This window comes from Vanacampus margaritifer, chromosome 19 (assembly GCF_051991255.1).
Source record: "Vanacampus margaritifer isolate UIUO_Vmar chromosome 19, RoL_Vmar_1.0, whole genome shotgun sequence".
In the NCBI taxonomy this organism is placed as follows: domain Eukaryota; kingdom Metazoa; phylum Chordata; class Actinopteri; order Syngnathiformes; family Syngnathidae; genus Vanacampus; species Vanacampus margaritifer.
This window is the reverse complement of record NC_135450.1, coordinates 12,503,804-12,529,496: the sequence shown is the minus strand read 5'-3', so window position 1 is coordinate 12,529,496 and position 25,693 is coordinate 12,503,804. Positions and strand designations below refer to the sequence as shown.

The following is a 25,693-nucleotide window of genomic DNA, read 5'->3' as shown; positions in this document are numbered from 1 at the left end:
AGTTTCCTGTTTTTCACAATATCTTCCTTGATTGGTTGGTAGTAACGTCAATCTAAAATGGTCGCGCAACGCTGCAACTGAACCGAACAGTGTTACAATAAATACAATTTATTTTTGTTTTTAAATTAAATTTCAATGTAAATGCAAGAATAATAGTAGAAAATATTTAAAGATGATCATGTTTTCATGTCTCGCTGCAATGAAATCTACTGTCCCTACTGTATTTGTTTCCACGTGTCACGTGTTAAGGGTCCGCTCGTTATTCTATCCTATTGGTTAAAAAGTTTCCTGTTTTGTACAATCTCTTCCGCGATTGGCTTCTGGGGACGCCAAGAACCCGTCAGGCGATGCAGTCTACCTAACTGTACTGTAGGTCGAAACACAACGACACAGCGGTGGTGCTGGGGTTGTTTATGGCTACCGACATTTGGTAATTTGACACATCGAAGAAAATATTCACATTAGCGGGTGATACCGAGAGGTACGACCGTCGATTCGATAGGGGACGTAACTAACGCCGCGTGACACAACTGGGAAGGCGGCTAACTTTTAAGTGTTTTAAGGCGTAGAGGGAATTTGAACTTCATCGACCGCGAGTGAAAATACTCGGCGGCTGTAAAAACCAGCCTGAAAAAAAGCGGCCTGTGAACACTGATTTTATTTTTTTATTTTTGGCTTGCTTATGCAAAGACCCACGCGGATTTACATGGAGCTACTACTTTTTTCGTCTCGGATTTCGATGGTGGAGCGATGTTCTACCGTATCCGTCTAAAGTCAGCTATGCTAACAAGCTAGTCATGCTAGGTACGTGTTAGCTGCCAGCGTACAGTACAGTAGTTAGCCGCGTACATTCACGCCTCTCGACAACTTTATGGAGGCAATACGATTGGATATGTGCTGAAAAGGTCAGTATTTTACAAGCGAAACAACGTAAGCAGGAAGTCCACGGCCATTTTCTTACAGGCGAGTGACTTGTTGGTGGTACCAAGAGGCTATGTCGAGTTGTAGTTTGGCTATTTCGAAGATCGATCCGAGAAAACAGCGAGCCGTACATAAGATGCAACGTCCTCAAACAAGCAATGTCGGATCACGCTGAATAACGTCGCAGTTTTTTTGACAGGTGGCGAGCGTCAAGTTGCGCAGGTTGCTCCACATTTTTGTGCGGATGCGAACGCTCGGGGCGGGGGGGGAGAAAACACACCGAGGAGAAGACCTTGTTTTTTGCGAATCTGACGAGGAGCTTCACGGCAAATCGCCCTCGGGGCTCTTGTCGGCACCCGCATCAAAATGTCGGCCATCTCTGCAGCCGAGAAAGTGGACGGATTTACGAGAAAGTCTGTGAGGAAGGCCCAAAAACAGAGAAAGTCGCCCAGCTCGTCTCAGTACAGGACTCAGATCGCCCCGGTGGAGCTTTCGTCGCTGCCTCAGCTCAAAGGTAAGAGAGGAGGAGGATGATGATGGAGGTCTGGTGGGTGAATTAAATAGGCCATCACGGTGACACGTTATGCCCACTGCTCAGAATCACACCTTGACTCCCAACACTATTTATCCAACCAAGTGTGTGAAACTGAACGTGTAACTTTGAAGTGCTTTTTTTGCACACATTCAAGATGGCAAGCCTTCTAAAAGAAGACAAGGCCCACCTGTTGCTTTGAATTTGTCAGTTCTAGCCATGCAGTGCTGTGTTCCATAACCGTTATTGAGCCAAGGCACATACTTTACATTACAAAAATCTCAGGGCACACCTTCCAACAAAATGCCAATTACGTTTGGTTAATTGAACTTCCTGAAACGTAGTGGAAGAGCATTGCATTTTTCTGCCTGTCAACTATCTTGCTGGCAGAAGATACAAAGATATCACTGCGAATATTGTTATATTGTGTGTTAATATGAGTCAGTCTGCAGCGATGCTAGCATAAGGTGTAATATTGACGTATTGGTGCTTGTTTATGGCTACATGCACCATAGTACTTCACTGGTAATCTCCAAAAGTCATACACTTCAGAGCAGGCCTCAGATTATGGGGTAAGGTATAAAAAGTCCGAAAACATCAAACTAATGTGGAGCCATCATTATTTGACATGCAAAAGGTCAGTGTGCCTCACCAGATCTATTAACGTTTTGTTTTTTGCACCTCATTCAAAATAAGGACCAATCTCAACAATGGTGTTTAGATTTTTTTTTTTTTAAGAGACTTAAAAAGGTTTATACCAAAAGTTACATGACATAAGGAGGAGACTTAAGTTCAAAAGTAGTTGAGCTCCATGCTTGCCAGATGATTCGATATTGAACCATGAGTTGATCCTGAGTATCATCACGGAGTGAGTGAGTGAGATGGCACAGCAGGTGAATATGATGTTGGGGGATTCAACTTCTAACATTAGCTGCTAAGTACAAATTTAATTTCAGAATCATCATGTCTTCTGCTTTATGTAGTAATTTCCCCAAAACTTCTGTGTTGCTCTTCTATACATTTCCCCAAACTTCAACACAATATATTAAATGAGGTAAGTGTGACGTTTCTCAAAAAACAGAGTTTTAGTATATTTAAAGACAATTTATTGAAGGCAAACACATTTTTATAACTTACACATTTCAATTGTAATCTCTTCTCTGTTTTGAGATTCTCGCCAGAGCATAATATTGTTGTATCATCTGCAAATAGGACAAACTTTAGTTTTTCTGAGACTAAGTACACGTCATTGATGTAAAGTAGGAACCATTTTATACTATTTCTAACAAATTAATTAATGTTGCAAAAATAAGAATGTGCCAGTGAAAATCTAGCAAAGCAAAAAAATTTAGATTAGAAAACAAATTGTGATCCATCCATAAGAATTTTAGGTACATTTTCATCAAAATTCTAGAAGTTGTCGTCTTCACTGAGGAATGTATAAAAAAAAACACTTGGTGGGTGTGCTCATTATGTTAGGCAACCTGGATAACCACTAATTGTTAATACATTCTGCGTCACTTTTTTAATTTGATCAAACATAAGGTAGACAGCAATTTTGTTTTACATGACGTTATTTTCGGACCATAAATTGCCCCATATAATACGCAGCTGTCAAAAAATGCATCATGAAGAAGTAAAAAAAAAAAAAAAGATAGACGTTGGATTTTGTTGGATATGTATTTGACAAAGTACAGATGGAAAGAGTTCAAGCCTGAGCTGCTGATTGCTTTATAACATACCGGTAGGCTGCATTTGGAAATTAATGTGATGTGATGGTTGCGTGCGTGCGTGCGTGCGTCTCCCAACACTGGGCGTCGGAGTCAATTTCTGAACGCACCCCGTGCTGACGGCAGCAAACATTCCGGTTGGGCCAAATCGTCACTTATATAAAAGGAAAAGTTTCTTTTTAATTCAAAATGGCTTACCTTAACGAGAATCCGACGTCACAATGTGGCCAAAGGTAGAATTTAAAGGTTTATGATAATGCCTGACAGTGGAACCACTTGGTTCTGCAGTCATTTTTCAAATTGTTTGACTTTTAAAGTTCTGGTCTATTGCATGTGTTTTAATGATTCAGTGTTATACCATAATTACACACTTTACTTCTTCCTTTTTGTACAGTTGCACTAACTGTCAATTCTGCAGTCCACGCCCTCTTTTCTCAGTTTGTAAAAATTGTGTTTACAGACAAACAAACTTCAAACTGAAAGCATAGCCTCATTGATGGAGATAACCGTTGTGTGACCCAAGAGCTGTCTTTTATACTACAAAATCTTGATATATATATATATATATATATATATATATATATATATATATATATATATATATATATATATATATATATTAGGAACCAACTCCACTACAGTATTGTGTTTACTATTGTAACCTTGCAGTGACAAGGACATTTCTTTAGACGTCAGGTTTTCGGGTCCTTAATGACGGACTGTGAGGACGTTTCAGGCAGCCCTCCCGCGGTCGGGGTGCGTAGAGCTCCCGTTGTGTGATAGACACCGAAAAGATGAGTCACTCAGAGACCATCACGGTTGCCGTGGCAACCGGAAAGCCTTCAGGAGCAGATCAGGAAAAGCTGTATATTCAAAATGCAACCTTCTTAATTTAGGCTAATATTTGTGTTGCCGGGAGATTTCAAACGTGACTTTGATGTTACACCAGAATCATGTGATGATTAATAAAGCCGACAGCTTCACTGCAAATTAATGTGTTAATTTATTCATTTTAGTTGCATTACTATCGTACGTTGCCACACCTGTACTCTGTGATGTGATGATGTGAATCAATGTTTCGGGCACATGCATATTATTGTTTACTAAATATTTGGCATATTTAGTTTTGACAGTTTATTAAAAAAACATTTGTACTCTGTTGGCTCATTGATTGGCAGGTTGGAACCAAATAGTCTTTTAACATCATGTCTGCCAGTAGAAGATCAGTCAATAAATAATGTCAAGCAAGATGACGGCATCGCTCAGCAACGGTATTTTGTACTAAAATGAAAATCATAATCATGAGTTTTGGCAGGCTCGGTCGTGACATCCCCCCCCCCCCCAAACATTTTTGTTGAATAGAATTGCTTCCTTATCGGTGTTGGTGGAAAATGTGTTGTGGGAAGATGTAAATGGATGCATTTGTGTAGCTTGCCTGCCTCTCACACTCCCACTGGAAAAGCTGCTCTGAATAAACGATTTGATTGGTTTGAGTATTTTACTACCGCAAAGACCAAAATAGCTACCAGAATGCTGCACAGGCTCACTAAGACAAACATAACCCCCCCACCCCCCCCAAGTTGCATTTGTTAAAAGTTTATAATAGGCCTGGTCAGCATAGAAAAAGCATATGCATGATGCGGCATCAGAAATCTTGACAGCACCAAACCGTCGTCAAAACTTTCGGTTGTATCTGCTGCTTTTTACATAAAACAAAGTATTTATTCTTAAAAAAAATAATAATAAAAAATACGTATGTTTAAAACACCACCACTTCCATGTTTCTTTTTGCAAGATTGTGACATATCGTCACCAGTTCTGTAAAATTTGCCGCAACTGCAAACTTGTCACCTTTGGGTGGAATCCCGGCTCACTCACGACAGTTCAAGTTGGTTCAGAATTATAAGCAGCCATTAAAATTACATCTTTACATATTCAAAATTTGAGCATTCATTTTGTGCACCAACTGCCATATTCTCTCAAATTAGGCGTTCCTAGACAGGACGCCCAAGATGAATTAGGAAGTATAATATTGAGAGTGATTATTTTTGTCATTATTATTTGGGGTGCATGTTCTACCAATGTCCACTAGAGCTGTCAAAGTTAACCGATTATTCAGCAATTAATCGATTATCAAATTAATCGACAACTAATCTAATAATTAAGCAATCGTTTGGAGGCATTTTTTAATTTAAAATTGTCCAAATCCTCTGATCAACAGCAATTGTTCACTGATTTCTGTAGTCCTTCGTGAAAGAAGACCGATTATCTTCTGTGTTTAATCAAAATAAAACATTTGTAAGCATCTGTTTTTACTTTGAAAAACTATGACGGAACCGGTAACATAGTACATCAATCGCCTTTTTTAAATTGAAGGTAAACACCAATGACTGGTTTATAAACCGTAATCAGGGGGATTATTATTTTTTTTAAACACTTAAATGCAAATTTTAAATTAATCTGATTAGTTGATTAATCAATAATAATCGATTCTAAAAAATATTCAATAGTGACAGTACTAATGTCCGCTCTTGTACACATTAGATAAAAGCACAACTTTCAAAATAAAAGCCTTGCATATTTCACAGATAACCAGAGATTCAGTGTATCATTGATCTCCGGGTGGAGTCGAACGAAAAATAACTTTGCATCTCACTTTGTAATTAATTTCGTATTATTTACATATATTAATGTGATATCTTGATTTATTTTTTTAACTCCATCCTGTCTGGCTCATATGTTTTAAATTCATGATGTTTTGTTATTTGTCAGATTTTATTGCACGACGAATATTCTCAGATGTTCTCATATGAATATACTCATCATGAAGGAATCCCGGGTACAACATTCCCAATTATCATGACTTTGTTTTCCTTCAATCCTAATTAAATCACCTGATATTTGAGTTTGACTTCTTCACTGTTTCTTTCGTGTAACCTCATAAAGTGGGGCTTTCGAACGGTACTTAAATGTCAAGGACGAGGCATACTGCTTCTCCTCGGTGCCAGTTCCCAAAAAAAAATCTCGGTTTTCATCTTCTTAGTGTCTCCATTCGCCCTGAAAATAAAAAAAAACAAGTGCTGGCAGCTTGACAGCAGCAGTGTCAATTTGCCCTCATGAGCCCGTTAGGATTATGTCAAGCCAGATCACGACGTGTTAAGCTCAATCAGTTAAGACTGTTATAGTAATGTGCTTGAGACCTAGCCTAAATGCTCACTTGACCACATACTGTATATGTCTTACATCTGTATCAGTTTTCAGTGGTGAGAAATGAGAATGCAAGACTGTAAATACTGTATAGCAACTGGTAGTGTGCTGTGCCTGAATCAGTTGCCCACCCCCCCCACCCATCCCCATTGAAAAAACGTAATTCACGAGTATTCACGTCACATTATTTAGTCATTAACTGCCATTGACGAGTATACCCGTCAATGGCAGTTAATGACTTAAATAATGTGACGTGAAGCACGCTTCAAATTCCATTCGGCTTCTGCTGTACCATTCATCTGGTCTTTCTCTTTGTCTAACCGTACCAAAATGCTTACAATGTGCTCACTGTGCACGTGAAGGAGATTATTTTATCAACCGCTACAGCCGCTAACATCCCATCCAACCGGTACAGCAACTCGTTGCTGTCCGTTTGTGTGGCGTGGCTCGGCTTTCTAAAGACTGCCTCTTCCAAATCAAGTCGTGTGAGTGTGTGGAAACTGATTAGGGATTGGCATTATGGATTTTATTATGCAGCTGCAGTTTGTTCATGTAGAGCAAGTCACTTCAAGTCATGTCATTGTATGACCTTACAGGGACGGCTGCAGTTTGCTCTTTGGCTTATTGCACCAAAGTGTTTTAGATTTGGTATTTTGGAGTTGTCGAACTAGAAAATGATGTCGTCTTAAGATCTGGTGGAACATCAGTGCTGAATTAACTCTTTTGACTGCCAGACGTTTTCAGAAAAGGGATGCCAGCCGTTTTAAGCATTTTTGACTGATCTTTCAAGGTCCACAGAAAATTATGTGTTTGGACTATGGAAACACGCATACTACCAAATGAAAGATTGGACTCTCATCTTTCATCAGAAAAAAAAGTTTGTTTCTACCTTATTCCGTTTTTCAGTAATCAACAATAGAAAATGGTTAGTTTTGCCTCTGTTTTGGAAAAAAAACGTCTTTTAACGTCTTTGGCAGTCAAAGAGCTAAGAGGCAGTCGAGAGTGTTCCCCCACATCCCCCTCCCAGGATTTTCCTTATATCATGTGGTTGCTGAGTGTACATGATATCATCTTCTCCGAGTCGAAGTGTCCAATGGAGTTGACATTTGCTCTCAAGTTGTTTTCAACACTTTAGTTAGTAGTTGGGAGACTTGTGAAAACTATGAAATTGACTACATTCGGATAATACTGTACACGATTTCTGCCCAACAGCAAATATATATATAAATATATATATATTTGAAGCACAAAATAACATTTTGTGTCATTGCAGTCATCTTTGGGCAAGACAAAACCGTTTGTTCCGAGGTCACCAGACCAGCATGCTCGGATTGTTTTGGTTCCACTTTGTTAAGGTTGAGTTCTACGAAGTGTTGATACTTGGGGAGGGGAGGGTATTGATGTCCACTCCACCATGTAAAAACTCTTTAAGTTTCCTTAAGTATTGTATAAATATATTTGTTGTATGGTCCACATCAACTGTGAATTATTATTATTTTTTTACCATCATGGTAACTACCATACTTATTCACAGTCCAAACACGAATCACAATACTGATACATTTACAATATTCAGCTTGTTGGTCAATTTCAATTAAAAAAGGCCCCGTTGACTTCCAAGCTATTCTAATTTAATTGAAAAATTCAATGAAACAATTGTTCTCATAGCAAATATTGTTAATTTGAGTCCGATTCAGACTTAATCTGTCCCCATTGTCAAACCTTTATTACCACTGCAGGCATATGATACAATTATAAAAGAAGTTAACCACAGAGAAAATACTGCTAAATTAAAAGTGTTTGCAGGTGTTCTATCGATATGGCTGGAAATAATGTGACCTACTCTTCTAAAATGTTAGATTGCTGCTGCTTCTTTTTTTTTTTGGGGCATGTCTCTGTGTTGTAACAACAGCCACCATGCTACAAATGCACCATCGGCGTATTGAATATCTGTTTCCCATGGGGGGGGGGGGGGGGGGGGGGGGTTGACCTCTGCTGCAGCGAGTTACTGAAATGCAGGGTGCTAAAATGGAAAATTGTTGCATAACTTAGCCACATTCGCTCATGCAGTACTTCTGCTAACATGCGACATGTTTTCATAATAATAATGCCACGTGTGTCCAATTTTGCTATTTTTGAGTGGATTTTTTTTTTTTGTGATCTGAACGCGATACTTTTTGTTTTGGCTCTAAAACGTCTTCCATGTACACAATGACCATTTCTTTCAAATATTGTTCACAAACCAGTCTAAATAGGTGATTAGTGCACAGGTGTGCCTTCGACTGCCCACAATAAAAGGCCCACTCTGAAAGGGACAGTTTTTTTATTGTTTGTGTGAAAGAAGGTTTAGATCTCATAAAAAAATGGGTGCAAAAACAAAAGTATTGCATTTCTATTTTTGTTGAGCGCATATGACAAAGATACAATAGGGAGTGAGTCGGAAGGGAATCGCAAAAACTGCACTTAACGTTAATTGCCAAAGACGTAGTTCACATTTCTGCATACCTTGAAAAAGAAGGGATTTATCAATAAATTGGAATGTTTTTTTGTACATAGACATATGTGCTTCCAAGCTCCCAAAATTTTGCTGAGGTCGCTTGCCTCACTTGTACTACTTTTGAAATGAGAAAAGACCACGAGAGGCCTGCCTTTGCCAAAAGGGGCACTTTACTAAGAGGAACCACAAATTTTCCTATTTTCTGTCGAGAGAGCAAATCGAAGGGGGAAAGCTTTTTTTTTTTTTTTTTTTTTTCCTGGACCACGATGAATAAATGATTGAAATTCTTCTTTTATTTTTGATCCATTTTATGTGCACTATTCTCCATTGTTCCTAATATGCATTACAGGGAATTGTGAACATAAAATAACAATTCAGAAGTAGCTCGCTATCTTTATCTCTCCTAATCCAGTTTATGGCCGGTGTTGTTTTTCTTATGAATACTGCAGTCCTTCGTCTCGCACGTTCTGACTTGTATACAAAAACATGCTGCGTCATGAAAACAGATACAAGGAGTTCAGTTGTTCATTATTGTTTTACGATAGCTAATACTCACGTACATTAGGTCCAAATTATTCTGATAAATAACCTGATGCTGAATTCATTAGCATACCTAGTTGTGCCTATGATTTGTATACGTTTGTCTATTTTCAAGAGGACTTGCTTGTGTAACTTGTCGATGTGCAACCAAATGCTGTGGAAATAGCACGGACCACAATTATTTTTTTGTATTCTTCAGATTTACATGGTTTGATGTCTTGGTGTGTAAAGAACTGTTCCGGACTCATTGTAACTGGATTAATTGGTTTAATTTTTGTCCTCTCAAAATGCGTCCTTACTTTCTTTACACATGCACAGGAACAGAACTGGAATGGAAATCTGTTTTCTTTCTGAAGCACCCTGCGGAGTTTGTGCACTAATGCATCTGTATCTACATGGCAAAAATAGCATCACGTTTTAGGAGGTGGAGGATTTTGACTCTAAAGCCGTCTAGAGAGAGAGAGACAAAGACAAAAAAAAAACTTCAAACGCGCATGATTTTCAAACACAAGTGGGGTATGTCTAATCCGAGATCGACTATTGCCGGTGGTAATTGTGTGCAGAAAAACAGCAGGGCGAGATCTGTCATCTCATGAATAAACATAAATAATTGTGAATAATTATGCAGAGTATTCAGGAGAGAACAATAATACTGTAGATTGTGTTCAATCTATTTAAAAAAAATAATAAGTTGACTTTGGGCTAAGGTTGCGCAGGGAAGGCTACAATATCTAGTTTAGAATTGTTATGATCATTAATCATACACATACATTTGTAATTCCTTTCTAAAATGTTAATTAAAACACAGTGCTTCTACACGCTTTTATTTCTGGTTATACATGTAAATTGTGCACCAGTTTTGTAGCGAAAACACATTCAGGTCATCTCACCTTTTCTAATGCCAGTATGGAAGCTCTGTGACCCTTACAGTTTGCTTAAGTGCTTTGTCACATGTCAAAACCAGCTGCTTTTTTTTTTTTTTTTTCTCCCGTTCTTCAAACAGGGCTCTGACTGCTTTGTGATGTGAAACACAATAGTCGCAGTAGTTTAGTTGCATCACTCTGACTTTAATCGTTTCAAGGTTGCAGCTTGAGAGTGAGACATTCTTAGCGAACCCAATATGAATGTATTTTTGCAAAGCTAAGTTGAATATTTTGTGAACTAGTACAATGATATGAAATAGTATCATTCTTTTGGGGTACAAAAGGAGAGTATGAGCATATTCAAGCACATTTGAAACATTGACTTTGATATAAATCAGGGGTCTGCAACCTGCAGCTCTGGAGTCACATGTGGCTCTTTTGTCCCTCTTCTGTGCCTCCCTGAGGATCGTTTTTAAAAAAAAAAAGAAGAAGAAGAAAAAAAAAGAGTAGAAATAAAAAACTTTTTTTTTTTACATATGTATTTTTAAAAAAATTATAAAAGTATTATTTGAATGAATTAACAATTTACGTAGATTTAAAAAAAAAAAAAAAAAAAAGAATTTAACATTCAAAAAATGTCAGTCCAAATTTGTAAGTTGTCAGAAAAAGTCAAAGGGTAGATGAAAAGTTTTTTTTAAAAAATACCTAAAAGTGACCATAAAATGTCCAATGGCTATAATCCGGTGTGGTGTAATGTTCATTAACATACACTGTCCTGACTAAATAAAATTGAGAAATTGAGGGGAGGGGGGAGCAGAAAAGTACAATATGTACACAAAATTTGCAAAAATCAGAACATTTATTTTTAAAATGGCAGAAAAGAAAACATTCAAAAAGTATCCATAAAATGTTTAAAACAAAAGAGGAAAGGCAGAAAATTGCCATAAAAAAGTCAGAAAATTCCTTATTTTAAAAAAAAGTCAGAAAGAAAAATATTCAAAAAGTAACTATAAAATGTCCAAAACCCAAAAAGAAATCCCAAAAATTATCATATGATGTACACAAAAAAGTCCAAAAAGGAAGAAGAGGGGCAAAAAATTACCGTAATATGTCCATACTGTTTCATTCATCATAATGTTCAAATGTTTTGTGGCTCCAGACAGATTTTTTAAATATTTATTTGGCCTAAAATGGCTCTTTTGACGGTAAAGGTTGCTTGACCCCTGATCTAAATCCACGCTTTTACCATAGTTATAGGATTCACAAATTCGAGTGTTCAACTCAACTTTGAAGGGTTTGTTTGACCTTGCACAAAGTGACTGAACCCTGAGCGATGCTCCTCTCAGCATGATGCTGTCCTGTGGCCACAGTGATTACCTCCGCTGTGCCCAAACATAACATCAGTGTGCCTGTCTGGGTGGCTTCCAAATGCTGTTAATGGCTTGGCCGGCTTGGACAGCTTTAATAACCATGGACGTACTCGCAGCCTAATCCATAAAAGGCTTTACAGTCAAAGCTGGGAATGACTAGACTGCCTCTTTGTGCCTCAATGTCTTCAGAAGTATGAATGACAATGTATTGTATATACCATGCTTTCAGTTTTGGGTTTGAATTCTGCGAAATCTGTATAGACTAATAGAAATAAAAATCAAAAATCTGTATTTTTGAATAAATGTTGGCTTTGTCTGTGGGACAAGAAAGATGTTTCTTCATTTAGTGATTTGATGTTAACTCTTTGACTGCCAAAAACGTTAAATAACGTTTAGTAAAATCCTATGGAGGAGTGCCAAAGACGTTAAAAGACGTTTTTTTTTTTTTTCAAAACAGAGGTGAAACTAACCATTTTCTATTGTTGATTACTGAAAAACGGAATAAGGTAGAAACAAACTATTTTTTCTGATGAAAGATGAGAGTCCAATCTTTCATTTGGTAGTATGTGTGTTTCCATAGTCCAAACAAACAAATAATTTTCTGCGGACCTTGAAAGATCAGTCAAAAATGCTTAAATCGGCTGGCACCCACGGCATCCCTTTTCTGAAAACGTCTGGCAGTCAAAGAGTTAATGGTGGCGAGCGCGTTCTCAATTTTTCAAAATTGTGTGATTTCAGACGCTCCCTCCACTGAGCAGCAGGAACTTTTCACCCAGAAACTCCAGCAGTGCTGCATGCTCTTCGACTTCCTGGACTCTGTGACGGACCTGAAGAGCAAGGAGATCAAGAGGGCCACTCTGAATGAACTGGTGGACTATGTGTCCACCAACAGAGGAGTGCTTGTTGAATCCGCATACCCTGAGATCACCACCATGGTCAGTACGCTGTGCTTAAGGGGGCTCGCCCTATGAGGGTGTAGTTGTAAAACTAAAAACAAGGATATGGGGCTGTAGTTTTTCAAATAGTGGCCTCCATTGAAATACTGAATCTACTGATACATAGAAGGAACGTGGTATCTGTAAAGCTGAAGTTAAAGCGAAAATGTCAATTGATGCACTATGTAGAGGCATCCATAAGAAAACCTGCTAAACCAGGAAAAAATATGGACCGAAAAAAACTAAGACAAAGCCTTCCCCCAAATAAATGCTTGGCACTCTTAGCTGCCATTATATGAGGAAATTATGTCACTTGAGGATACACTTGGTTATTCATTTGTTTTGTCCACTATAAAGTTTGAGGTTTGTATGCATTAGGAGCCGGCAGATAACAAACACCCCGTGCACTCAAGGGGATTACAAAATGGAGGCTGATCATGTGTCGACTGTCTAGACAGGTTCTGTCATGTCAGCAGTATATGGGATATACTGTACATTGCCATGGCTATTAAAAATCCCCCATTGTGCCATGTCCGTTCTAGCTAAAATCCAGGAAGTGTTTGTGTTTTACCATGTATATATTTATTTCATGATAAGTATATAGTACGGAAGCGTGGAACTGTCAATGTGGAGTAAGCATTTTTGACTGGCAAATGCATTGGAATGTATCTGCACATATGTTAATGTGAAAATATGTTGATATGTATTTGCAAATACGTTCAAATGTACGTGCACAAGCCAGTACACCGTTGCATTATGGGGAGGAAAAAAATGCAAAATATTTAGGATTTACAGGGATGTGATTTTTCCGCTAATTCGCGGAATTCCGCTTTTTTTTACCCCCCCCCCCCCCAAAAAAAAAATCCGTTTTTTTATTTTTTTTTTTATTTTTTATTTTTTGTAGTTCATTGTGTATGCACATGACTCCGACAGATAACATCTTCTGCTATAACAAAGACATTTGTGGTATGCCCTAATATGAGTTACTTTTCATTTGGTCATGATACAATTATTTGTTCATGAAATTTGAACTCTTCAACATTATTTATGTGTTAACTTAGTAATCACATTAGTTAGATATGATGATATTCTCAGTGATAGTTTTTAAAAGCAAAGGCAGTCCAATGTTTTTGAATGTGACTGATTTTGAGTTGACTAAAACTGCCATTTCATATGGGATAGTTCAATATACATTGAAAATTTATGCTGTTGTTTTGTCTATTTCTTTGTCATGTGAGTGCATTGAAAGTACTTAAAAACACGGAAAACCCATGAGCTCCGGGGGGCTACGTCCCCCTTGTCCCCCCACCAGCGGCCCCCAGACCCCCGGCTAAATTTTCAAATAATTTCACTTTGGTCAAATCACATCCCTGGATTTAGCCTACAAGTACGTTTGAACTTATTTGCAAATACTTTATTTCCAAATATGTTTAAATGTATTAAATAGGTTCAAACATACTTATGGGCTAAACACTAATAACTTGCGCAAGTCATATGGGATTGTGCGAAAACATATTTACTATATATAACCGATGAAAAATAGTTACTTAATTTTTTTTCAAAAGTCAATACCCTGTAGCATTATGGGCAAAATGCTAAGTTTTTAGCATTTAGCCTACAAGCATGTTTGAATTGAACGTATTTGCAAATATTATTATTTGCAAACACATGAAAACATGTCAAACGGTCAAACATGTTTTCCAGTCAAAAACGTTTACTTTACATGGGCAGTTCCACACTTTAGTAATATAGAACAGTCAAGCTATCTCTTTCATTGAATTAAACAACTGACTTGGCAGTTACAGAACGAAGATGTAAAAATGTGTTTTTTTTTTTAATTATTAGTTGTATGTTTAATTAACAGCATCTTTATTTCCACAGATCAGCACAAACATATTCCGTACACTTGCTCCAAGCGACAACCCAGATTTTGACCCGGAGGAGGACGAGCCCACTCTAGAAGCTTCCTGGCCGCATATCCAAGTAAGGATATGATTTTGTTGCTTCTTTATGCCTCCATAGAGCTGCATCTTCAGTGTGGGGGGGGGGCTGCGTTGAGGCTGCAGAAATGTTTTGGAATTCCCAAAAATCTAATTTGATGCTAAGCATGTCGTATCTCTGCACTGACATTGTAGCGAGTCCCACAAGGGCAGAAATCAATCACGAAAGTGCACCTTTTAGTTGAATGTTTTTTTTTTTATCCTATCTTTCAGCTTGTCTACGAGTTTCTACTGCGTTTTCTCGAGAATCCAGATTTCCAGCCCAGTATTGCGAAACGCTACATTGATCAGAAGTTTGTACTCCAGGTAAGCCATTATTTTGTCAGCATTTACATTTGAAAAGCTGTTTCAGAAATAGAATCATGTTTATTGGCTAAGTTAGTAGTTAGTGTACAGAAGTCCCTCACTCCGCAGCTCCACAGGAACCAAAGGGCCTGGAATGTTGGCTTGGCTGCATCAGAGGTGCCGGGACTGATTTTCCATGATGTGAGCGTGTCGTGGGGAGCTTTAAATAGCCGCCTGTTGTTTTGCTCTTTAGGATGAGATGAGAGGGCTGCGGTTGGGAGCAAATTGACAGGCTGGATGGATGGAGGTTTGGGTGGCAAGTGCAACGTGGGAAAAATAACATCAGTTCAGCAATTTGGTTCTTTTAAAGTACTCGTCGTATACAAAGACGTATCAAATCGCCGCGGAGGAAATTGCACCTCTGCTTGAGAGGAGTCGTGTGCTTAAACGGTCATTGACATTTTCTTAAGCGCACGTTTGAATTATGCAGCCGTTTTGCCACTTGCTGTCAAGTAAAAATGACATCACGGTTACTCAGAGCTCAGTTAACGACCAATCATGGCCGACCAAACGCAGAAAACAGGTGAGCCGTGATTGGTCGTTACCTCAGCATCTGTGATGTCATTTGCAGTTGACCGCGAGTGGCAAAATGGCCGCCCCCTGAAATAGATTTTTATGTTTATGTTTAATTCTGCATTCCACAGTACTTTTATTTATCATACTATCAGCCTAAAGAAATCCAAATTGGTGGAGCCCTAATTAAAAAAAAAAATTTTTTTTGCATTTGATGAAATTCCAATAAATTCTATCTACAGAGCCCAACGCTGCCCAATCACATCTTCAACCTAAAACTACTCTCAATTATACAGGATAAATGCAACATATGGAAGGCATTAAATTGTAATTTTCCAAAATGATAGCCTACATGTACTGTATGTCAATAAAGTAAGAATTTTAAATCGTCTTTCCTTGCCTCTATTGGGCCTGATTCCAGTCACAGTTCAAAAGAGCTTACATGCACAATGACAATTTTTTTTTTTGGAGGATGTATGCAAGCTTAAATATAAGCCATCAGCTAACTGGAAGATACAATTTCCTTTTAAACTCCACGCCTCGTAATGATGACTCATCACATGTAATGCCACAAATAGATGTGACAAGGCAGTGTATTCAATGCGTTTGTTTCATACACACACACACACACACGCTTCCTGTTTTATAATAGGAAGGTGTGTGGTGCCTGTACAAGCCCTACACAAATGAGTGCAACGTCATTTCTCCAAAGAAGTAATTTACTTACTTTGTATGGAAGTGAGTTTGTTTGTTTTAAATGGTTATTATAATGACACATTCCCAAATTCTTCGCTAAGCGGTTACATCATAACCAAATCGCAGCGACAACTTACATTTTCCTGGACTTTTCTTAATTTTCTCTCTCTCTCTCTGTTGTCATAGCTTCTCGAACTGTTTGACAGCGAGGATCCAAGGGAAAGGGACTTCCTGAAGACCATCCTTCATCGGATTTACGGAAAGTTCCTCGGGTTGCGAGCCTTCATCAGGAAGCAGATTAACAACATCTTCTTGCGGTGAGTTAAACATGTTTTGTTATTCCACTATTAGGCCTCGATGGGAGAATCTAAAAGAAATTCTGGTTTGCACGCCTTGGCCACCGGGGGGCAGTATAAAGACCAATTCATATTTCAATTAACTTCCACTATTAGGCCTTGATGGGAGAGTCTAAAAGAAATTCTGGTTTGCACGCCTTGGCCACCGGGGGGCAGTATAAAGACCAATTCATATTTCAATTAACTTCCACTATTAGGCCTCGATGGGGAGAATCTAAAAGAAATTGAACTGCACCAAAATATAACATTTTACATTTGAAGCCATCTGGGAGAGAAAGGAAGTTCAAAGCTAACTAAAGCCTTTGCGTTCCTTTTAATGCGTACGCCGACAAACATCCAAATGATAGCATCTCTTAAAGACGCGGTGCTGAAGTTCAACCTACCATGTGTTTTATCACCGTGCCTTTTGCACCTCAAAGCCATTTGTCTTGCTTTCCTGACACAACAAAGTGCAAAGTGCAGAGGAGTCCGACATTCCAGACAACGTGTTGATTCTTTACAGCTCCCGTTGCTGCGTGACAATGAGATTTAGATGAGTGAAACGGGGGGGGGGGGGGGCCTTAGTGTCATTTCCAATAGGCAAGGGCGGCAGAATGGATGCACCCACTTTGACCATCTGCCGTGCAGGGTTAAAAATAGTGCTGTCGCCGTCAGGCGCTGTATGTACATACCACAAGTGTGTAGGCACGGCTTACTGAACACATGAGATGAATCACTTATTCGTCAATCCTTTGGTTGTTTCCATCAGCCTTTTTAGCAATTTTCTTGTTGCACTTGCAGGTTCATCTATGAGACTGAACATTTCAACGGAGTTGCTGAGCTCCTAGAAATTCTGGGGAGGTGAGTGTATCATCAGTCTATATGTACTTTTCAGTCAGTTTTTTTTTTTTTTTTTGATTTGAACTCAACTACTGGTTATGTAACTGCGTCTCGTGAAGGAGTATTTCCCTTTTAATTAGTGCTTTCAAAGTTAAAGCGTTAACTCATTAATTAATCACAAAAAAACGATCGCATTAACTCATTCACTGCCATTGACGGCTATAGACGTAAAAAATTCATTTGAACTATTTCTATTGGTGTAAAAAAAAAATCCACTTTTGTTAACGAGATTGAAAACCTAGAATTCTTTTTATTGTACATTTAGAACAGATATAAATGTTGTGGTTAATAGTGAGTTTAACTTAGTGAACTCATGTGATTAATTACGATTGAAAAATGTAATCTCCTGACGTCCCTAATTTTAAATTGGTCATTAAATTGGTAATTAACTGCATGACTTATATATTTAACTCACGATTAATCACAAATTGTATTTCTGTTGTACAATTAAAAAAAACAATTCTAGGTTTTCATACTCTCGTTAACAAAAATGGAAAAAAACTAATAGAAATAGTTCACTACATCGTGATAACTTACATTGACGTTTCTGCATTTGGCAATTTATTATTATATTATTAGTATGGGATTTTTTTTTTAATGGGCTTTAGGTGAACTGATGAGTACACGCACGCACGCACATGCACATGCTCACCTACATACAAAAAAAAATGTGTGTGTATATATATATATATGTGTGTGTATATGTGTATATATATGTATATATATTTAAAAAAAAAACATTTTTTTTTTAAATATATATACATATATATATATGTGTGTGTATATGTGTATATATATGTATATATATTTAAAAAAAAAACATTTTTTTTTTTAATTAATTTATTTTTTTTTAAAAAAGGAGAGCAATGATGATGTCAAATCGAATGAACAATACTGAGCTCTCCGAAAAAGAAAAAAAAAAGAAATAGTTCAAATGAATTTTTGACGTCTATAGCCGTCAATGGCAGTGAATGAGTTCATCATGAATTAACACAGATTAATCGCACTATTAATTTTGACCATAGATGAAGATGATCCTTTAGCGTGACAGCAGATGGCTACGTTAAAGGTAGCACAGGTTGTGTTTGAGCAATAAACATAGTTACATGCATTAAAGCAAAGCATTTAATAAATGTTTGCGTATTTACATTTGTTCATATCAAAATATTGGGGTCATTTTTTTTTTTACAATTATAATTTATGCAAGTATTTAACTGATTAGAAAAAGAGGGGGAAGAGCGTGCAGTGGATAATTTTTTTTTTGAAGACATCCTCATAACAATAAATGTCAAAAGAATTAACACATAATCGGTGCGCTTCAAATTTGGCGGGGAAAAAATGTTGAGAAAAAAAGCCTTTTTATTGAAGTGATTAATCAAAATTCTAAGATGTGATTAATCTGATTAAAAACGTTTGACAGCTCTACTTTGAATATAATACCTCACCTTTTGCCTATCAGTATGATGACGACCGTGTTTCTTTTCTACAGTATCATCAATGGGTTTGCACTGCCTTTGAAGGCAGAACACAAACAGTTCCTGATGAAGGTGCTCATCCCATTACACACGGCCAAGGCACTGGCCCTCTTTCATGCTCAGGTAAGAATGCTTCTACAACGCCATCTAGTGGATATGCAACTAAAACAACAACAAAAATTCTAGTGCCAAAGATAGTTTTACTGGTTTAAGTACTTTTGGGCTGCTGAGTCTAAAAATGACATCCTTTTTTTTGAATTGGCTCTAGTTATTGATACATCAATATTTTTGACAATTAATTGACTGATAATTAATGGAAATGATCATGATTAGTGTCTTTTATAGGATCGCATCAAAAATGAAAGAATACTGTGGACATGATTGAAAAGACAGGAACAGCCTCATCCAAGTTGTATCATAAACACAATACCAATGTCATAACTTGCATATTCTTAGCCCTTTTTTTTAAAAACAAGAATATGAAAGATCTCAAAAACTAGAGCCCAAAAAAAAAAAAAAACAATGCACAGTTTCCACAAGTTATTACAAAGCATTAAAAGTAATTAGGCTTAATACTAGAAATTGCTGAAATTAAGGCTTTGAATGGCATTAAAAAGCATTAAATACCATATTCAGGGGTGTTAAAAATTTAAATGCAATTAATGTAAAAACATCGACGTTAATGCTTTATTTTACATACATCAATGTGGAAAGGAGTCACTATAACACAATTTTGCAATAAGTGTGATAAAAATGTATGTATTTGTAGGGACTGGTGACGAGTTGTAATTTACAATGAGCAGTTTCTTCATGTTCCAAATGCCAATTGAATTTGAGAAGAAAAATGTACTGTTACCAACGTCCAACATGGACCACTAATGCCATCTAGTGGCAGAAAATTACCTCAACAAAATGACACGTCTCACACTCTTCTTAACTGTTTGGTATATCTTCTTGACTTCAAATAACTTTAAGAATTTTTTTTTACTAAAAAATACTTTATCAATGCACTAAAAGAAACCACATTTATGATAATTAACAGAGTATGAAAGAAAATATTTTATTGTACATTTAGAACAGATACAGAACACAAATTAACTTTGGAAATCAAGCAGTTAATTATGATTACATATAATCAACTGACAACCCTGATATATAAAGAGTATATTCATATATAAGCTTTCTTGGCACAAAAGTGTGTGACTAGTGACAATATAAAAAAGGCGTCATTCTTAGCTGAGTTGCTGTATCATGCCGTCATGTTGACGGTAGTTTAACATTGTCATGGAATCTCAATTGGAGCCACTTCTTGTCTTCCAGCTGGCATACTGTGTGGTCCAGTTCCTGGAAAAGGATCCAACACTAACTGAACCGGTAAAAAAAAAAAAAAAGAGAAAAAAAAATTCCTCCCACTCCACACACTATCTATCCCGGGGCGCTAAAATTAGTCACGCTGCAGAGAAATGTGTCGTGGGTGCTACAAACCACCTCCTCACCCGAGATAAAGATACATTATTCACATTAAAGGAGTCCCAAGTGAATTGTCTTGTTTTATATTTAGGTGATCCGAGGCTTGCTGAAGTTTTGGCCCAAGACCTGCAGCCAGAAAGAGGTGCGCCTCTAAAAATACACGCTCACCAATGACAGTATAGCCTGGTTTTCCTATGCCTTGCTGTTTGTGACCGAACAGGTGATGTTCCTGGGTGAGATTGAGGAGATTTTGGACGTCATTGAGCCTACGCAGTTCAAGAAAATCCAGGAGCCGTTGTTCAGGCAGATCTCCAAATGTGTGGCTAATCCCCATTTTCAGGTAGATTTGTATTTGCTGATGTCTCCTTTTTATGTTAAGATTTAATATTGTGGTAAAAAAAAAAATAAAAAAATGCTGTCAACCCTTTCGTTAGCCACCACAATTGCCGTCCCTCATCTGTATGGAAACGTGAAATCATTGCTGATTTTCTTCCTCTGCCCCTGACAGGTAGCGGAGCGAGCGCTGTACTTCTGGAATAACGAGTACATTCTCAGCCTCATCGAGGAGAACATCGACAAGGTCCTCCCCATCATGTTCTGTAGCCTGTACAGGATCTCCAAAGAGCACTGGAATCCGTACGTACTCATGACAATTAAGACGACAAATTGACTCCACTTTGACGCCACTTTACATGAGATGTTAGTTGAGAAGTGTAGTTGGTATTTGCTATATTGTATGTAGAAATTCTTTTGAATACTACATACCAACTGGTGAATTTCCGTAGGACAGCTATAGACGTCAAAAATTAATTTTAACTATTATTATTCGTTAAACTTGTTGTTGTTTTTCCATTATTGTTAAGAGTATGAAAACCTAGATTTTTTTTGTACATTTAGAACAGATATAAAATTTGTGATTAATCGTGAGTTTACTAGGGAAGTCATGCAATTAATTACGGTGAATTTTAATCACCCGATGCCCCTAATTTTTAATAACATTTTCTAAAAAAAAAAAAATCTTTTTAATTTTTAATTTAAAAAAAATTAAAGAAAAAAATTATAAAAATTTGAGGCGTCAGGCAATTACAATTTTCAAACGTAATTAATCACATGACTTCACTAGTTAACTCACGATTAATCATACATTTTATACTCTTTGACTGCCAGACGTTTTCAGAAAAGGGATGCCGTGGGTGCCAGCCGATTTTAAGCATTTTGACTGATCTTTCAAGGTCCATAGAAAATTATGTGTTTGGACTATGGAAACACACATACTGCCAAAACAAGATTGGACTCTCATCTTCCATCAGAAAAAAAAAGTTTGTTTCTACCTTATTCCGTTTTTGAGTAATCAACAATAGAAAATGGTTAGTTTCACCTGTTTTGAAAAAAAACGTCTTTTAACGTCTTTGGCACTCCTCCATAGGATTTTACGAAACGTTATTTAACGTTTTTGGCAGTCAAAGAGATACAAAAAAAAATCTAGGTTTTTATACTTTTGTTAACAAAAGTGGGAACAAATGTTAAACTAGAAATAGTAATGAATAAAAATGAATTTTTGCCGTCAATGGCAGGGAATGATTTAATAATGTGTTAATTGTCCAATTGTAAACATTCTGAATGAGTTGTGACTTTAACAGTGTTTATTTTATACAAACTCAAATGTTGACATTTCAGGACTATCATAGCTCTGGTCTATAATGTGCTGAAAACGCTGATGGAGATGAACTGTACACTCTTTGATGAATTGACCTCCTCTTACAAATCAGACCGGCAAAGGTGAGTTAAAACCGATAAACATTGGTCTCATAGTTTTCAGTGTCTCAGGCTATTATGTCCGTTTCCATTCAGTATCATTTTTGCAAATATTGAAAAGAGATGTTCGGCTGACTGTCAACATAAGATGAATGTTTGCTCATTTGATTAATTCCAAAAATATTAAAATTTCTTCGTCGCCTCCAAACATATCTTACTTAATCCTCCGCCGCTATTTTTGGTGAATACAATATGTACGTGTGGCATAATAGCTTGTCAAAACATGTTACGTGGTATCCGGTCCTGTCATCGGTTATTCACAAAAATTGTTTCCATAGCCAAAATTAGCATTTTCCTTTTTATTGATATGCTGAAAAAAAAAAGCACACTCTCCAAAGCGTATAAGCTCTCTTTGCAAATTTTAGGCCTTTTTTAAAATTATTATTATCTCTAGCGTTTCCATTGCGGTTTACTTTTGCAGTTCTTGAAAATTCATGTAAAAAAAAGTGGAGACCCACTAAGAAACATTAAATAAGATGTTGAGAGGTATTAAACTAGTGCTGTCAAAGTTAAAGCGTTAATTGTTTAATTAATCACAAAAAAATGATCGCAGAATTCTTAGATGTGATTAATCGGATTAAAAAATGTATTAGTTTGACAGCTCTATATTAAACATTTAAAAACAATTGTTGTTCATGCTTTATTTTACGTATGAAATTGTGCCACAGAGTCCCTATAACACAGTTTAGCAATGAAAAATGTGATTAAAAATATATGTATGTTCCAAATACCAGTTGTTCTGAATTTGAAAAGACCAATTTACTATTTAACATAAAACACTAATGCCACCTCGTGGCAGAAAAATTCCCTCAACACAAATCCAAGACTCAACGTTTCACATTCTTTGTAACTGTTAACTGAAACTTTATGAATGACTTGCTATAAAATGACTTTTATCAATGAACTAAAAGATACAGCCACATTTGTATTTGCAGGGATGTGATTTTTCCGCTAATTCGCGGAATTCCGCCTTTTTTATCCCCCCCCCCCCAAAAAAAATCGATTTTTTTTATTTTTTATTTTATTATTATTATTTTTTTTTTTAGTAGTTCATTGTGTATGCACATGACTCCGACAGATAACATCTTCTGCTATAACAAAGACATTTGTGGTATGCTCTAATATGAGTTACTTTTCATTTGGTCATGATACAACTATTTGTTCATGAAATTTGAACTCTTCAACATTATTTATGTGTTAACTTAGTAATCACATGAGTTAGATATGATGATATTCTCAGTGATAGTTTTTAAAAGCAAAGGCAGTCCAATGTTTTTGAATGTGACTGATTTTGAGTTGACTAAAACTGCCATTTTATATGGGATAGTTCAATATACATTGAAAATTTATGCTGTTGTTTTGTCTATTTCTTTGTCATGTGAGTGCATTGAAAGTACTTAAAAACACGGAAAACCCATGAGCTCCCCCCCCCCCCCCTTGTCCCCCCACCAGGGCACTGCCCTGGACCTAGCTGGGCCGGACCCCCGGCTAAATTTTCAGATAATTTCACTTTGGTCAAATCACATCCCTGTATTTGGTAACCATATTTGTCCACCTTAATGCTAATTAACGAGAGTATGAAAAACTTGAAAGTAATTTCCAATTAATCACACGTAATAGTGTGTGTGCGTATATGCAGTATGACGTGGGCATTACATAAATTTTGAGTTGCATTTAAAATAAAAAGCATTAAATGAAATTTGATGATACCTGCAGAAACCCTGTTTTTTGCATTTTGATGAAAAACATTTTTTTTTTTTTACTTACCACAAAGCGAACTGGGCTGGATAAAGAAAGACAAAAGCTGATTTTTTTTCTGGTTTGACGTTGTCATTGTCAGGGAGAAGAAGAAGGAGCAGGAGCGCGACGAGCTGTGGAAGCAGCTGGACGAGCTGAAGCTCAGCAACAGCACACTAGAACAGAACAACAGCCACAAGCTCCTAAGTTTCCAGAACAACAACAAGAATAGCAATAATAATAACCAGCACAGCCAGTGAGAGCAACGCACGTGCCAAACGACACCGGGCGTCAGCTTGTAACACTCGTCCTTCGTGGACTGCCTGGAAAGGAAGGGGGGTGGGGGGGAGGAACATTAAAAAAAAAAAAAAAAAAAACGACACCTCAGCATTTTTCGAAAACATTGAGTGACTTTAAACGCCTCACAAAAAAGATTTGATGTTACCGGCAGTATATTGTTGATTTGTCTGCTCTTGCTGTATTCGGTGTACATGTCCCGTGGGTGGGGGTGGGGGGGGGGGGTTGACTTGAATTCAGCAATTCAGATTGTTTCTGCGACCAGCTGAATCTCTCAACAAAGATGTCTATTTTGTACTGCCGTCTGGGTTATCTGGGTTTGTGCGAGGAATTCAAGTGGCAGTTGCTGGATCATGTTGGGGCAATTTTGTGACGCTGCTGTCATGTCTTTCTGTTAAACACCATATATTGCAAGTAGCTGTTAGCTTAGCATAAAGCCTGGAAACCTAAACAGACAATGTATCCGTTTTTATTTAAAATCATACTATAAAGACTATGTTTAGTTTTCGCCCAATCACGTTTCCAGTCTTTATGCAAAGAAGTGCAGCATAGGATGTATTTCCGTCATGTCTAAATACAGGCAGGGAAGCAAAGTTGTTTTGTTTTTTTTGTATTACTTTGAGTTATTTCTGTAAAAAATTATAGAAGCGAAAATAAGACATACAGTACTATATTTTTCCAAAGTGTATTTTTTGGCGGTTCGTTTTGCAAATGGACTAAGCTGGGATGCCAGGCAGGCTTGATTGTACAGTATATTTGTCGAGTGGTTATATTTGTATTAGGGATGCACTGACCCCCACACACCCACCCCCACCCAATCAGAGTACAAGATTATATAGTTTAGTACTATATGTTGAGTACTCGGGACTGTTTAAAAAGAGTGATGGACAGGTTCTTTTTTGTTGTTTAATATGTCCACAGTTTCACTATACAGGCCCAGGTCGAATCAAATCGGAGAAAAGACTTCAACTGGTATTGGTGTCAGTGCGTCCCTAATTTGTCTGCTAGTTTGGAGGCGACTTAAAAGGACAATGCCACTCTATTTAAAGGGGACCTATTGACTATTATGACGTTGTTGGTTCAGTTTAAATGTAGTTTCAAAGTATTAATGTAAATGTACAGTAACAACATACAGTAAGATTAACGTTTTCATATGACTGTCACGTCCAGATGATGATGATGATGATGATGATAGTTTGTCATGTGGTTGACAACTTAAGTAGAGAAATGTAAAGTTTTAAGTTTCTTCTGCCTCCCTTGAAAGGGTTTCTGGCCGTTCGGCCAATCAGAAGTGGGCTAGTTTCTCACAGAACATATAACACTGCTGGAATTGTTCACACTTCACTGTAGTGCTGTTGTAGCGCAGGAACAGCAACTGGTCACGAAAAGCAAACATTTTCCAGATTTCCTCTCATTAAGCTGTATTATGAAGTAGTGAAACAAGAAAATAAACACCTGGTTGTTTTGAGAAGTAAACTTTACTACCTGTTCTTCCTCATGCTCGTATCTCCTTAA

At 37.2% G+C, this 25,693-nt stretch overlaps 1 protein-coding gene across 1 annotated transcript; it reads left to right on the top strand.

Annotated features, from left to right (window-relative positions):
- Window positions 1–331: 331 nt before the first annotated feature.
- Window positions 332–25,654, top strand: ppp2r5a (protein phosphatase 2, regulatory subunit B', alpha isoform). The gene is made up of 13 exons (XM_077552868.1): window positions 332–1,435; window positions 12,399–12,595; window positions 14,477–14,578; window positions 14,809–14,901; window positions 16,336–16,466; window positions 17,286–17,345; window positions 18,874–18,982; window positions 20,180–20,233; window positions 20,421–20,471; window positions 20,550–20,669; window positions 20,838–20,965; window positions 22,007–22,108; window positions 23,985–25,654. Exons 1-13 carry the CDS (start codon window positions 1,288–1,290, stop codon window positions 24,139–24,141), a joined length of 1,452 nt encoding a protein of 483 aa, XP_077408994.1. The 5' UTR covers window positions 332–1,287; the 3' UTR covers window positions 24,142–25,654.
- The last annotated feature ends 39 nt before the right edge of the window (window positions 25,655–25,693 follow it).

What these genes read in the sequence shown, in the direction of transcription:
- ppp2r5a (XM_077552868.1), top strand. Translation starts at nt 1,288, where the DNA reads ATGTCGGCCATCTCTGCAGCCGAGAAAGTGGACGGATTTACGAGAAAG. An exon ending in GTCGCTGCCTCAGCTCAAAG is followed by an intron (nt 1,436 to 12,398) that starts GTAAGAGAGGAG and finishes GTGTGATTTCAG; the next exon opens with ACGCTCCCTCCACTGAGCAG. An exon ending in TGGCTAATCCCCATTTTCAG is followed by an intron (nt 20,670 to 20,837) that starts GTAGATTTGTAT and finishes TGCCCCTGACAG; the next exon opens with GTAGCGGAGCGAGCGCTGTA.